The sequence below is a fragment of the Spermophilus citellus genome (assembly GCF_964194105.1).
Source record: "Spermophilus citellus genome assembly, chromosome: 10".
Taxonomy (NCBI): Eukaryota; Metazoa; Chordata; class Mammalia; order Rodentia; family Sciuridae; genus Spermophilus; species Spermophilus citellus.
Genome location: NC_138197.1, coordinates 74,714,665 through 74,731,014, shown reverse-complemented (window position 1 = coordinate 74,731,014; position 16,350 = coordinate 74,714,665). Strand labels below are relative to the sequence as shown.

Sequence of the window (16,350 nt, the reverse complement as noted above, 5' to 3'; positions counted from 1 at the left end):
TGAGCCACAACCCTGGCCTCTATAAGTGTACGTAGTTACAAATATATTGAGATATAAATAATAATAGGTTTGCTCATAACACTAACAATTTACATAATTGTACCAATAGAAAGTTAGGATGTTTATTATTTTTGTTTCTTGTTCCAGGATAATAGCCATGATATGCATAACAAGTAAAAAAATAAATAAATAAAATATCTCAAAGCCTTAGGTAAATATGCCACTAATAACAAATATTTTCTTAATACTTCAAATTGTCAGACATATTACTAACTGTATGAACTTAATTATGTCTTTGCAACTCTATGACATTTGCAGAAATAGTTTTGCCAATAGTGTGAGTGGTTAAATGCTTTTAAACTAAACTGCCCTGTCAAAACAAAAGCTGTGCTGATCAAACTCAGTACACAAAGAATTGTTTTCTTAATTACACTTTGGTCTGTCAAATTCTAATAAAAATAAAGAAAAAAGTTCTATGTATATGTATTTGCATATCCATTCAAATACTGAATTTTCTTTTGGTAAATTCAGACCTATTATTACCCAACAAATTATAAGCAATATGGCACATGTTTCTCTTTAGATGAATGTGTGGAAGAGCATTTGTAAATTTTTTTTTAAGTTTTAGATGGACACAAAATATTTTTATTTATTTATTTATTTTAGCTACTTCTTACTGGTATTTTTTTCATTTTTTAAAAAATTTATTTTCCTATATATGACAACAGAATGCATTACAATTCATATTACACCTATAGAGCCAATTTTTTATATCTCTGGTTGTACACATCCTTTGTGTCTTCATACATGTACTTAGGGTAATAATGACCATCACATTCCACCATCTTTCCTACTCTTATGCCCCCTCCCTTCCACTCCCTCTCCCTTTCCCCTTTGCCCCTGTCTAGAGATTATTTAATCCTCCCCCACCCCCACCCTCTGCAGCATATTATGGATCAGCATCCTTAAATCTGAGAAATCATTAGGCATTTGTTTTTTTGAGATTAGTTAATTTCACTTAGCATTTTATTCTCCAGCTCCATCCATTTACTTGCAAATGCTATGATTGTATTCTCTTTTAATGCTGATCTATATTCTGTCATGTATATAGACCACATTTTCTTTATCCATTCATCTACTGAAGGGCATCTATGTTGGTTCCACAGTTTAGCTATTGTGAATTGTGCTGCTGTAAACATTGAAGTGGCTGTGTCCCTGTAGTATGTTGTTTTTAAGTCCTTTGGGTATAAACAGAGGAGTGGGATAGCTGGGTCGAATTGTGGTTCCATTCCCAGTTTTCCAAGGATTCTCCACACTGCTTTCCACATTAGCTACACCAATTTGCAGTCCCACCAGCAATGTATGACTGTGCCTTTTCCCCCCACATCCTCACCAATACTTATTGTTGTTTGTATTCTTAATAGCTGCCATTCTGCCTGAAGTGAGATGAAATTTTAAAAGTAGCTTTGATTTGCATTTCTCTAATTACTAGAGATGTTGTCCTTTTCTTATCAAATCTGTTTAAATATGTACATTCTAAACTCCTTCTTTGACATTTTTTTTTTCCCACAGGGTGCCTATCACCCCCCAGGAATATCCTCTCAGAGGAATGCTGCCAGGTGTATTTCCACAGCCAGAATCCTTACAAAAGGGTAGGGGCAGGAGAGATAGTTTAGAGACTAAATTAAAGACCAGGAATTGTGGGGTCCCTATGTGACATAAGGGGCTAAGATCACTCTGTATCACACGAGAGGACTCCAAATGATATTCCTAGGGTGCATTCTTCCAACAGAGACTGGAAACCCTCACACCCTAGCAACCCTTACTTTCCTGAGGATAGAGATGCCAGCACACTCTGGACAACCCCACATATCAGATGAGAAGAGAAGCAAAGAAACTATTGAATTCCAACAGAATTGTCAGAATGGCTATACTACCAAACCATTATGTAGATTTAATGGAATTTCTATTAAAATCCCAATGTTATTTTTCATAGAAATACGGAAAGCAATCATAAAATTCATTTGGAAGAATAAGAGACCTAGAAGAGTCAAAGCAGCCCTTAGCAAGAAGAGTAAATTAGGATGCATCACAATACCAAAACTTAAACTATACTACAGAGCTGTAGAAACAAAAACAGCATGGTATTGACATCAAAACAGATATGTACATCAATGGTATAGAATAGAAGACACAGAGAGAACCCACACAAATAAGTTATCTCATACTAGACAAAGATGCCAAAAACATACATTGTAGAAAAGATAACGTCTTTTGACAAATGGTGCTGGGAAAACTGAATATCCATATATAGCAAAATGAAATTAAAACCCTATCTTACACCCTGCACAATACTCAACTCATAGTGGATCAAGAGCCTAGGAATTACACAAGAGTCCTTGTGCTTAACGGAAGAAAAACAGGCCCAAATTTTCATCATTTTAGCTAAGGAACTGACTTCCTTAATAAAATTTATAAAGCACAAGAAGTAAAATCAAGAATCAATAAATGGGGTGGCATAAAACTTAAAAGCTTCTTCTCAACAAAGGAAACCTTCAATTAAATGAAGAGAGAGCCTTCACAATGGGAGAAAATGAACCCCAAATGGAGCACTAATCTCCAGGATATGTAAAGAACTAAAAAAAAAAAAAAAAAAAAAAAAAAAAACCTAATCAATAATAGGTCAAGGAAGTGAATAGACACCACTCAGAAGATGATACACAATCAATCAACAAATATATGAAAATGTTCAACAACTCTAGCAATTAGAGAATTGCAAATCAAAACTACTCTAAGTTTCATCTTAATCCCATCAGAATGGCAATTGTCAGTAATACAAATAACAATAAATGTTGGTGAGGTTGTGTGGAAAAAGATACACTCATACATTGCTGGTGGGACCGCAACTGGGTTTAATCACTCTAGACAGTAGTATGGAGATTCCTCAGTAAACTTGGAATGGAACCACCATTTGACCCAGTTATCAAACTCTTTGGGATATATCCAAAGAACTTAAAAATCAACATGGTACAGTGATGCAGCCATATCAAAGTTTATAGCAGCTCAACTCACAATAGCTGAACTATTGAACCAACCTAGATGTCCTTCAACAAATGAATGGATAAAGAAAATGTGGTATATATATACAATGGAACATTACTCAGTCTTAATGAAGAATAATTTTGGCATTTTCTGATAAATAGATGGAACTGTCATGCTAAGCAAAATAAGCCAATCCCCCAAAATCAAAGGCCAAATGTTTTCTCTGCTATGTGGATGCTGAACCATATTAGAGGGTGGGGCTAGGGAAGAATGGAGGAACTTTGTACTGGCCAGAGGGGAGTGAGGGTAGGAGAGAGGATGTGTGGATGAGAGGATGTTGGAATGAGACAGACATTATTACCTTATGTACACATATGATTTGCCCAAATGGTGTGACTCTGCATCATTTACAGCCAGAGAAATGAGAAGTTATGCTCCATATGTGCACAATGATTTGAAGTGTATTCTGCTGTCATGTATAATTAATTAGAATGAAAAGATGATAATAATTATATAAGAAAATCTCTTAAATGGTGTAAGTAAATAAAAACTTGTTAGAGAAACTTAGCTAAATATTTATGCAGAAAATTTATAATTGTATAGGAAATGGATATTTGATTTGTGAAATAATATTAAATCCCAGAAATAATTATAGAAACTCAAGTTCAATGCCAGCATCAGGAAAAGCAAGGCACTAGCAGCTCAGTGAGACCCTGTCTCTGAATAAAATAGGAGATAAGGCTAGAGATGTGGCACAGTGGTCCAGTGCTGCTGAGTTCAATCATTGGTAACCCATCCCCGTCATCCCAAAAAGATTTCAGGTTGGAGCCATGCAGGGAAGGTGCAGAAAATGTGAATGGGAAATGGCAATGAATTTCAGTAATTTCTTAGAGAGTGTTTACCAAAACATTAGCAGCAAAGTAGGTAATTCTCAAACACTTAGTGAGAAAATACTCTGGGAGGGTACATATTAGTTCAGCAGCCTGACTAAAAACACCTCTGGAGAATTATTATTACTTCTCTTTTCACTTCCAAGTTTTTCACAGCTCCTCTCATGGTTTTAATTTACCACACTAAGAAAGAAACTGTGAGAAATGGCCTACTAGCTGATCCTAGAAAGTCATGTGTGATGTTAACTCAGCTATGTTTAATTCAATGGTATGAAAACCAAAGCCATGGTATCAGAGAGTGCAAATCACTGCTTCTGTTGAAGGCTCTACTCAAAGAGTGATGTCAGTGAATTTGCAACTATTCCCTGCATTTCTATTTTTTTTCCAAAGAGTTCATGAATTGGAAATAATTCTTCCTTGTTTTTTTGTAGAAATCATCTTCAGACCATTTTTTTTTTTGGGGGGGGGGGTTTCTTTTCTTGGGGACAGTTTTGTTTACTACTTCCATTTCTTTAATTGTAATTAGTCTGTTTAGGCTATTCTTGATTCAGTTTTGCTAGGATATATATTTATAGGCATCTTTCCATTTTTTCTAGGTTATTCAATATTTTTGGCATGAAATTTTTAATAATAGTCCATTATGATTCTTTTATTTCTGAAACATCCACCATAATGTTTACTTTTTCATTTCTAATTTTATTATTTTAGTTTTCTCTCCTTTTATTCTCAGTTAGACCCACATAGGATTTATTGATTTTGTATTTTGAAAGAAAATAACTCTTATTTGGAGAAAGTGGAAAATTATACACACTCCCTTAAGGTGGAAAGGACAAATTCTTCTTTTTGATTAGATATAATTATTCTTTATAAAATGATGAAAGTTCTCATTTTTTTAAAGTATATAAAACATCAATAAAAATACCAGCAATATTTAGCTTAGGAGATATAGTTAAAATACATAAAAAATAAAGCAAAAAAAGAATTTATTAGGAAAACAAAATCTATAATTACAATTATCAGGCATTGAATATTTAATGAAAATGTCAAGTTGTAGAAGTATTAATAATTAGATAAGTTGAAAAAACTTAAAACATTGATATATACTATATTATATATAAAATTTTGCATACAATAAAGGTGGAAAATCACAGGAAAAACTATAAACTTTTAAATACATATTACTGGGCAAATTGAAAAGCAATTTGGAATGATGGAAAATTAGCTCATTTCTTACACCATACACAAAAATTGACTTTTATTGCCTTAGAGATCTAAATGTAAAAAATGAAAATAAATAATATTAAAAGAAATTGTGGATTTCTTTCTGAATTTTTAACTGATACACAGAACATAAAGTTTTGATATGTACATTATGAAATATTTAAGTAAGGTAAAGACATATATCTCCTCAAATATTTTTTATTTATTCATGGCTAAAACATTCAATAGCCTTTCTTTCACATTTTTGAAATATACAGTTTGATTTTTGTTATCTATGTTCACCTTGCCATGCAAAGGACTTCTTACTCCTATCTAAATGTATTTTAATTCCTAATGATAAACCAGTCCTCATCTCTCCTTCTGTCTTATTTTTATAGTTCTTTTAACTATCATTCTACTATAGGTTTTTATGAAATAAAGGTTTTTAGATTCCATACAAGTGATATCATATAGTACTTGTCTTTCTGTGTCTTGCTTTTTACACTTAACATAATGATCTCCAATTCCATCTGTGCTTTTCAAATGACAGGATTTCATTCTCCTTCCCCCATGGTTGAATATTATTCTAGTGTATGCATGGACCATGTTTTCTTTATTATTCATCAGTTGATGAACATTTGGGTTGTTTTCATTTCTTAGCTAATGTGAATAATCTACAAGAAACATAGGAGTACAGATTTTCCTCTGACATACTGATTTCATTTCCTCTGAATATGTGCCCAGCAGTGGGATTCCTGGAATATATGACACTTTCATTTCTAATTTTTGAGGAATCTCCATACTGTTTTCCATGTTGGTCATAATACAGATTCCCACCAACATGTGCATGGGTAATGTTTTCTCCACATCTTCACTTGCACTTGGTATCTTTTGTATTTTTGATTACAGTCATTCTTATCTTAGTGAGGTAATATTGTGGTTTTGGTTTTCAATTTCCCGATAACTAGTCATGCTGAAAATGTTTTCCTATTTGTGTTGGTGATTTGTTTTCTTTTCAGAGATATCTATTAAGCTTCATTGCCCATAACTATATCAGGTTATGGGTCAGAGGAACAGAATAGAAAGCCTAGAAGCAAACCCACGTGCCTACAGCCACTGATTTATGATAAAGAAGCTAAGAACATGAATTGGAGAAAAAATAGTCTTTTTCAATAAATAGGTCTGGTGAGATTCAATATACAAACACAGAGAAATGAAGCTAAGTTCCCATCTCTCACCAGTTCCAGGAACTTACACAAAAAGAAGGAAATACTTAAATGTGAAACCTGAAACAATAAAAATACTAGAAGAAAATATAGGTGGGATTTTTAAGTCATTGAAATGGGCAAGGATTTTTGGATGAGACCCCAAAAACACAGGACACAAAAGCAAAATATGTGAATGGAATTATATTAAACACAAAGCTATTCAACATAGGAAACAGTCAATATGGTGAATTATTTTACATCTTTGATATAAGAAAAGAGTTTCTTGCTGTTAATCAAATTTAAGCAAAATAAAAATTATTGACACATTTGAATACACAAAAATAAACTTTTTTTAGGACACCTACATAGACACAACCTCATGAAATCAAGTCACAGGCAAATTAGGAGGAAATGTTTGTACAATTCAAATGTAAAAATGATATTAATGATATATAAAGAACTCTTTAAGGGTAATAAAATAAAAAATTGATAGACAAAATTAGCTGAATATATATATATATATATATATATATATATATATAGGCAATTCATAATTATATAGGAAATGACTATTTGATTTATGAAATAATATTTGTGAAATAATATTAAATCCACAAATAATTACACAAATTCAACATAACTTTATCCTGAGTTACTATGCCTAACCCATAAGGTAGAAAACATTTTGTTACTATAAAACATACCCCATTATTAAGGTTGATGAGAAACTAAAACCCTAATAATACACTGTTGTTGGGAACTGAAATATTGTGTGCAGAAAATGACTTAACATTGTAACTGAAAATGAATGGTATTTGCTCTTGGTTTAGAAATCCCAATTTTAGGAATTTATATGTAATATGTAATTTGTGTTTTTATTAAAAAAACTTATGAAAATATATATACATAATTTTATTCATTGGTGTACTCTAATTGTCAAAATTGGAGCAATCTCTTAGACAAAATATGAAAACAATTAAAGCAACTTTGATTCATGATTACAAAGAAGGTATATGCAACCATTAACAAATTTGAAATATTTCCATGAGTTGATGTGGTGTTTTTGATAGGATGTTGTTGTTTATTGAATAAATCAAAAGGAAACAAGGTACTTGTAGTATAATATATTTAGCCTGAAGTCAATTGGTCTGCAAGAGGCTATATTTTTCCTTCTCATATTCTCACTTTTTATATCAACCTAAAAACGTTCTTCTTTCTCTTTCTAAACCCTAAATTATCTATCTGGGACTTGGTGAGTGTAGATGATCAACTAGTATATCAACATATAAAAAATTATTTGGATGCACAGTTAGAATATATAAAAATGTGTGTGAGTGTGTGTGTTTGTGTGTGTGTGTATTTGTAGAAAATACTTCTGTAATTCACAATCCCTTAGGAAATGATGTTCTGGGATCTCATTTACCCTGATAATTCTTAGTTCTTGTTAGATCTTTTCCTGTAAGACAAAAGACATAAATCCTTCATGATATCAAGGGAAGGTTAACTTTCATATTTTCTTGCACATCATATTTAGCAAGGAGTACCAATACTTCAGATAAGTGGTTATAGTAAATTTTAGAAAAGAAGGTAATTTGATAAATTTTCTAAGAACATGTAATAAATCGGTCAAAATTAAGATTTCTAAAATAACATTTAAATCAATCATGCTTAGGGAGAATAATGAATCTTCAGTGCTCTTTACTTAGTAGGATGATGAGTTAAGTATGGAAGTGCAGAAGGTTGGCCCAAATAAGTGTATACAAAAATGTGTTAACTACTAAATCACTAGTGTTTTAACTACTATCTATACTTCAGGTTGTAGATACTTGTGAAAGATTATACATAAGATGAATAATGATTTAACACTGACAAGCCTTTTAAGTTTTAATTTTTATGTGATATTCACAATTTTCAGCAAAACTGCATATAATTGCAGTTATTGGCCTGTGTTCACATGATCTTATATTACGTTCCCTCACAGAATGTGTTGTACAGATACATCTACAGCATGTACATGTGGTGGTTGAATCAGGATAAATCAACAGTTTGATATGAAAAAAAAATTCTAGGTTATTACATAATTTAACATTTCTTTCAGAGTTTCCATTTGGATGGTTTGTGTAAAGGAGATAATTTTATAATAAGTAATTTCATAGTCATCTGAATGTGGTAAAGAACTCTGGACATGGGCCAACTGCTGTTTCCACTGGTTTATGCATTTATTACAGATGATTAAAAAGGGAACTATAAATTCTGTTTGCAACCAAATTGTGTTGGAGCCATTGCTTTTCTTTGGCTTATCCTGCTTCTTCTGCCTAGTATATCTTGTCTCATCTCTTCATCCTTTCTAAGGCCCATCTAAAGATCCAAATACTCAGATATCTTCTTTAAATTCTTGTAGTACACATTGGGAAGACCTCTCATTTTTTGTTTGGCTTTTGGCTCTTTTAATATGTTTGTTTTTATATGCATTTTTTGTCTCAAGAATAAATTATGCTTTAGAGGTTGAAAATAATTCTGTTAATATCCTCAATGCAAAACACAAGATTTTCCATAGCAACTATTTAAAATAGTTTTAATTATTTTGTTGTGATCACAGAAACACCTGAGAAATAATATTTTTGTATGGGTGTCACTAAATCTTTTTAGAAGTAGTGTTCACATAATTCATCTTTTAGTAAAATCTTATAAAACCTTGAGTACAAGCTTTTAGAAAACTGTGCAATCTTAATGTCAGGACTTCTGAAAATAACCTCTATTTATCTGACCCCTTTCTCTAAATGCAAGCCTGAAAACAGTTTTTAAATGTTTAATCTCTTTTGTCCCACATAACACATACAGATCACCAAGAATAGTAATTGTGGCATATAGAGTTCTCAATAGGCACAAGATTATAGTTATTGTCCTAGTAGCCTGTTTGTCTGACATTTGGAAATCTATGTTAAGAAGGCTGTACCTGCTATCCAAAATTTGTCTGAACTACAATCCAGTTGTCACTTTTCTCCCCCATCTAGATCATGCTGACTTAAAGTATACTCATCATTGTATTCTACACTTTATGGAATCAGCAAAGAGATTTGTTTTAATAATAGAAGCATATTTAGTTTTAAAATTTCTTCCTTATTACTTCCTTACTGTTTATATAATATTACATTTCTTAATTTTTAAAAAATATTTATTAGTTGTTTAGTTATAGGTGTACACGATATCTTTATTTTTTATTTGTATGTGGTGCTGAAGATCAAACCCAGTGCCTCATGCATGCTAGGCAAACGCTCTACCCTGAGCCACAACCCCAGCCCCTAACTTTCTTATTTTAACCTTTCAATTTTTCCATAAGCTTATTCCCCTAACTTTTAAAAAATATAACACTTCTTTAGGTTTTTATGACACTTTCTTTCTCCTCACATTGCATTTCCTTCTCATAACATATCCCAACTGTTATTTGATAGATATTCCTCCATAACCCTAATCATTCAGACCTGATAAAAGAAAGAGGATGGTAATGGGAAACCATATAGTATTGACAGTGTTTATCATAGTGGGTTCAAATGATGACCCATATTTGAAAGTTGTGTAATTTGTTTTCATGCTTCTCAATTATTTGCTAAACACTGTTTTGATTTGATAATTTCTGCACTCAACCTACTGGATACTCACTAGATCCTTATAAATATTTCCTTCTTGGATATATATCCTATACTATTATGTGTGTGTATGTATATATCCTATACTATTATGTGCTACAGAAAAGAAAACTAATTCCTGTAACCATTGTCACTTCAATGACAATTTGCTTGAAATATTAGGTAAATTCAGAAATCAAAAATGCATCAAGCCAGGCTTGGTTGGGAAGTCCTATAATTCCGGCAGCCCAAGAGGCTGATCCAGGAGGATTCTGAGTTCAGAGCCAGCCTCAGCAACCTAATGAGACCCTAAGCAACTCAGTGAGATTCTGTTTCTAAATAAAATATAAAAAGGGGCTGGGTATGTGGCTCGTGGTTCAGTGCCCGAGACCAAAAAAAAAAAAAAAATCAATTTTTTTGCATAGCTTACTGTGGTAAAGCATTTGAAAGATTGGTCATAGATTAACACTATCAAGTTGAAGAACTACATTTCAAATGACTATTAAGTGTCCTATAAACTGGTAAGTAGGATTTACTCAGCTCTAAACAAAGGAAAGATCTCCCAATGTTCTCATAAAAATGACGAATGAAGTGGAGGATATATTCATTGTGATAAACTAAACTGATTTTAGAAATATTTGTGAATTGGTAAGTTTCTGAAAATGAAATCTTATATAGCTAAAGAGGAAGAAATACCTTCTTACTTGTGATAAATTAGTTTTTATTTTCTGTAACTTTGATAGGACAAAAAAAGAAATGAAGAATCAATCACTTGAGATAGAATTCACTTTGCTTGGACTGACAGATGACCCTGTGCTGCAGATTGTGATTTTCTTGTTTCTATTTTTCAATTATATCTTGAGCCTGATGGGGAACTTAATCATCATCATCCTCACCCTGTTGGATCCCCGCCTCAAGACTCCAATGTATTTCTTCCTCCGAAATTTTTCCTTCTTGGAAATTTCCTTCACAACAGTCTGCATTCCACGGTTCCTGATAAGCATTCTCATTGGAGACAAAACAATTTCCTACAGTGGTTGTGCAACTCAGTTATTCTTTTTTTTCCTATTAGGGGCTACAGAGTTTTACCTCCTGGCTGCCATGTCCTATGACCGCTATGTCGCCATCTGCAAACCTCTGCATTACCCAGTCATTATGAACAGCAGAGTGTGCTACCTACTGGTGCTCAGCTCCTGGGCAGCTGGATTCTTAATCATTTTCCCCCCTTTGCTCTTGGTACTTAAACTGGACTTTTGTGCTTCCAAGATGATTAATCATTTCCTGTGTGATGTTTCCCCTGTCCTGCAGATCTCTTGCACAGATACACGTTTCATAGAATTGATGGCTTTTGTCTTAGCTGTGTTGACACTTGTCATCACATTGTTATTAGTGATCCTCTCCTACACATTCATCATCAAAACCATTCTCAAATTTCCCTCTGGTCAACAACGAATGAAGGCTTTTTCCACCTGCTCCTCACACATGGTAGTTGTCTCTATCACTTATGGAAGTTGTATATTCATGTATATGAAGCCATCAGCAAAAGAAAGGGTGACTTTAACTAAAGGTGTAGCTGTGCTCAATACCTCTGTTGCCCCTTTACTTAACCCTTTCATTTACACCCTGAGGAACCAGCAGGTGAAAGAAGCTCTCAAGTATATGCTTCAAAGGTTTTGTTCTTTTGAAAACAACAAGACAGAGTTTAGACATAAGTAACACACTATTGGAACCTAAATGAGAAAATTCAATATGGTCATCTATTATATTAGTTTAAATCTATGATGTTTCTTCCCTTGACTATTTAGATCTTACTAGGTTTACTAAGTCTATCTGCACACCAATATATTCATCTTTCTGAGTAGATCTTCCTAATCTCTAGAAATAAGCTGCATTTGTCAACCCCAAGTATTAATTTCTTTCTTTACCTTAAAATGTCTATTCTCATAAAGGGTAGTTTTATATACTGAATGATTTTTGCAAGCAAACCGTGCTAGAAATACTTAGTTAAATATTTTGATATGTGTGTTAATTACTAAGCACTGCATCTGCTCTTAACTATTTTGCATTGCTAAAATTTTCATAGACACACAACATGATCATTTATTAGGTAATGTAATTGATGTTGTGATAGAAAAGAAATAGAAAATCTAAGCAATTTTAAACTTTAAAGTAAACTTCCAAGAAGAATCAGCACTGATTATGAACCTAGAAAGATGAGTAAGGAAAATAAAAGTCCAAGGGTGTTGGGAGGAGAGCTATCACATATGAAAGGAATTGGTATTCTATGGAAATGTTTCTCCTGTAGAATTGGAACAATTAAGAATAAATTATATGTAAATCTAAATAGTTGTCATTTGGGATAAAAATAATTAATCTATTGGCTTTGGTTATAACTTTATAGTCTCTGAGCACTACAAGTGATACTAATTCATGAAAGAATTTGACCAAAAATTCACTTATATCTGGTTTGGGAAATATTTATACATTTAAAGCATCTGTATAAAAACACCTCCATCTGCCATTGCATTAAAGGATACACTGATGATCTTTAGTCACTGCAGATTAGTCATTCCTGTTCTGAAATTTCATATGAAAGAAACTACACCATTTAAATTTCATGTTGTCTTTTATTCAACATAGCTAAGTTTACCCATGCTATTGCATGCATCCATAGCTTCTTCCATATGCTGATGTGATAAAGCATCATTTCTCCTGTCCTCTGGAAATAGCCAGGTTTTCCTCCCTTATTCCAATATTTTGGTATTTTATTTTCTGAGGAATCGCTCCACAAAAGTGGATCATTTCTTTCCATATGCCCTTTTGAAGTAAAATATCTCAAAGGGGATTCAATACAAACGGATTCTCTCCTTATGTCTTGCTGATTCCACTCCTCAAGAGAAGCTTAAGAAATTATCCCATTATGGAAACAAGAAGGATAACTATAGAGGAATATATTCCATATTTTGTTGCTCTCTTTCTAGGCCCCCTTCAGCTGAAAATAAACTCGATCACTTGTTTTTTGTAATTCAACAGACTCCAAGACTCATCTTGTTTTTAAAAACCTGAGGGAGTCAAAAGCCAAAGTTTGAGTGTTGATGACAGAATGTTGAGGAAACTCAAACTGAAGATTTCAGGTTGGAGCCCTTCAGAGAAGGCACAGGAAGTGTGAATGGGAAATGGCAATGCATTCCAGTAAATTCTGAGGGAGTGTTTACCAAATCTTTAGCAGTAAAGTAGGTAATTTTTAAATACTTATTGAGAAGATCCTCTGGATGTCATGTTAGGTCAGCAACCTGACTACAAACACCTCTGGGAAACAATAAACTTTGCTTCTCTTCCCACTTTGATGTTTTGAACAAAGTCTCCTTCTGTTTTTAATTTACCATACTGAGAAGGAAACCCTGGGAAATGGCCACCCAGTCCTCTGCTCTTAGAGAACAACTAGGAAGGGTTGTGTCTGATGTTGACTCAGCTACATATAATTCAATGCAGAATGTATGAAAACCAAAGCCATGCTATTAGAGATTGCAAGTCACTGCTTTTATCAGTGGCTCTACTCAAAGAGTGGTGTCAGTGTTGTGGACAAAGTTGGGAGTGATGAGATGCATTTTTCATGTTCTTCTTCAATTTAACCCCATTATATAAGACTGTTTGAAGTTCCTGGCCATGACGAATGCTTACATTCATGAAATCTACTCCTGTTATTTCAGGTATCTTTGATGTCCTTTGAGGTTGGTGAGTGTGGTTGTAGAGGGCATAGTAGATGCCTTCAGTCATCATATCACAAAACCTGGGAAGAAAACTATGCTCATTCTTTCATTCAACTATTTAAGAACTTGTATCATACTAAACAAAATAGGCATGCTCCTGGAAATTGAATGTTGATAGTTTCATTGATAGTAGAGTGAGGCCTGTAAAATAAAATGTCACAGTACAAGATTTATATTTGTATATTAAAACATATGTGAGAGATTTCTAAGTATTTAGAGGGTAAGGAGTGATATATTTTTGTTTTTGTTTTTTAATAAATTTTCTTCTGCTTACTTGTTACCTACACAAGCCAAAGTCCATTAACTATAAGGGCTTTAAGTTTCAACTACTAGAATTGTGAGTGATGGATAGGATAGATAGGGATACACAGGAATAATGGGATATCACAGGAACACAGTCACAGTGTGCAATAAAATCAGCTTTCACAGGCAGAGAGGATGTGTAGTTGGCTATCTCTAGAGTACAGGATGTCTCTGCCCTGATCTCCAAGGGGCCCACAAATCACAAAGGCAGAACAAGGACTGCCTCTGTTCCCACATGGAATTCAGGCCTTAAAACATAAACCAATCATTAAATATCCCCATGCAAACTGAGCACTTGAAAAGGGCCCTATCAACACAATACCATGGTTGTTCTTAATTAGGTCTGCAGACATGACAAAACAATGAACTAAAAGGGTTTATGGACAGTACTCCCAGGGAACACAGGTGTTGTTCTCTCTCACTCTACAGTTGGACCTTTCCATGTCTGTATTAAATATACTTTTATTTCAATAAAACTTTGACCTGTGCAGCCATGTGAGAGAGAAAGATTAGGCCATATCCTGATCAGGACACAAGAAACAAGGGACACACTTTGTTTTGTAATATTCCTGGCCTTCCCATGACATTAGGACCAAGGGAATATCTCTCTGTGCAAATGTTTCTTGTCTATGCTCTATGGCTTCACAAACTCTAGATAGAATCTGTTATATTCTATGTAATAACACTAATTGTAATAGTTTTTACTTATAAATGAATTAAATGGGTTATTTTTAAATGATCTTCACAATCTTTTTTTTTCTATGGAATTAAAATACCCAAAGATGAAACTTTCAGAAGAAATTGAAAATGGAACTCTAGGAATAGGTGGCTGGTGCCCAAAATTTAGCAGTCTGAGAAGATTCTCAGAGTCATTCAATGATAATGATGGTAATCACATTTTTGGTAATAAAAAAAATTATTATTCAACAAAGTTGAATATTAAATGAGAACTTCAAGTTCTTCATGAATGGCTATAGGGGTTCAAAATACAGGCCATAGCTTATCAGATTCTAAAAATAGTCATCAAAGATGTGGAAAATTAATTTTATAAACAAAGAAAGTGGATTGGAGAAATGAAGTGGTTTCATCACCTTCCCAAAAGCAAGATAATGGATAAAATATGTGTACTAGAAAATGTATATTTTCTGGATGGAAGCTGGCTAAAATATTAAATGTACAGACCCACAGTGGTGCTATCTGATAAGAGTCTATTTGTTTTACCAGCAGAACAGAATTATTTAATGTGTGTGTGTATATATATATATATATATAATTATTTAGTGTGTGTGTGTGTATATATATATATATATATATATATATATATATATATATATATAAAATTATGCAGTAAAGGAACTGGAATTGAGAGAAGACTGTATTTTGAGAAATAAACTTTATATCAGTTTAATTGACACTGTTTTCATACAAAATATGAGGTTTTTTGGGTTAATAGTACAATTTTAGAAACCCGGTTAAATTGTGTGAGCAAAACCCCATATTTACATGCTGTATTTATTCACCATGATGGTTCATTTTTTGTCAATACCTTTTTAAAAGCCTTATTAAGCTCTACTGCACAGTAAAGTTCTTATTTATGTTTAAGGCACACAATAATCTTTAATGTATAGAACATTTTATATTTTTAAGAATTATATAAACATTGCCATCACTACCAAAAGATTCCTAATGCAGTTTTTCAATCCCTCTTACTATGTCTTTCTCAGCTTTCTTCTACAATGGTTTATCCAGTTTATGTCTCTATAGATTGCTTTTCAATTTCTGGTATATGGTACAATGAAATAATATAGTTTTCATTTTAACTGTTCTTCTTTCACACACTCTGATTATTTAAATATTCATTCATGATATTCCATATATAGATAAGTTTATCTTTGATTTCTCTCCAGGATTCCATTTCATTGCTGTACTCCAACTTATTTATTCATAATATTTATTGATAGGTATTAGGGTTGTGTCCTGTTGTTGGTTACAATAAATAAATCTACTATGAATACTTGACAACCAAATTTCATGGAGATATGGTTTTTCTTTTTATTTTTTTCCATAGTAAATATCCGTGACTGTAATGGCTTGGCTATATGGTAGGTAAATGTTTGGTTTTTAAAGAAAGTACCATACTATTTTCTAAAATAGTATATTATATAGTAATATAATTTTACATTCCATCAGCAGTGTGTGAGGGTTTCATTAACTCCACATTTTACCAACACTTGTTTTTGCAAATCTGCTTTTATATTTAACCATTCCAAAAGTCATATAGCTGTATCTCATTGTAATTATTATTTCTCTA

At 32.8% G+C, this 16,350-nt stretch overlaps 1 protein-coding gene across 1 annotated transcript; it reads left to right on the top strand.

Moving 5' to 3' along the window:
• Positions 1 to 10,722: 10,722 nt before the first annotated feature.
• LOC308658806 (olfactory receptor 6C6-like) lies at positions 10,723 to 11,682 on the top strand (the record flags this gene model as incomplete). Its single annotated transcript, XM_081311728.1, has 1 exon — positions 10,723 to 11,682. One exon carries the CDS (start codon positions 10,723 to 10,725, stop codon positions 11,680 to 11,682), a length of 960 nt encoding a protein of 319 aa, XP_081167854.1.
• Between the last annotated feature and the right edge of the window lie 4,668 nt (positions 11,683 to 16,350).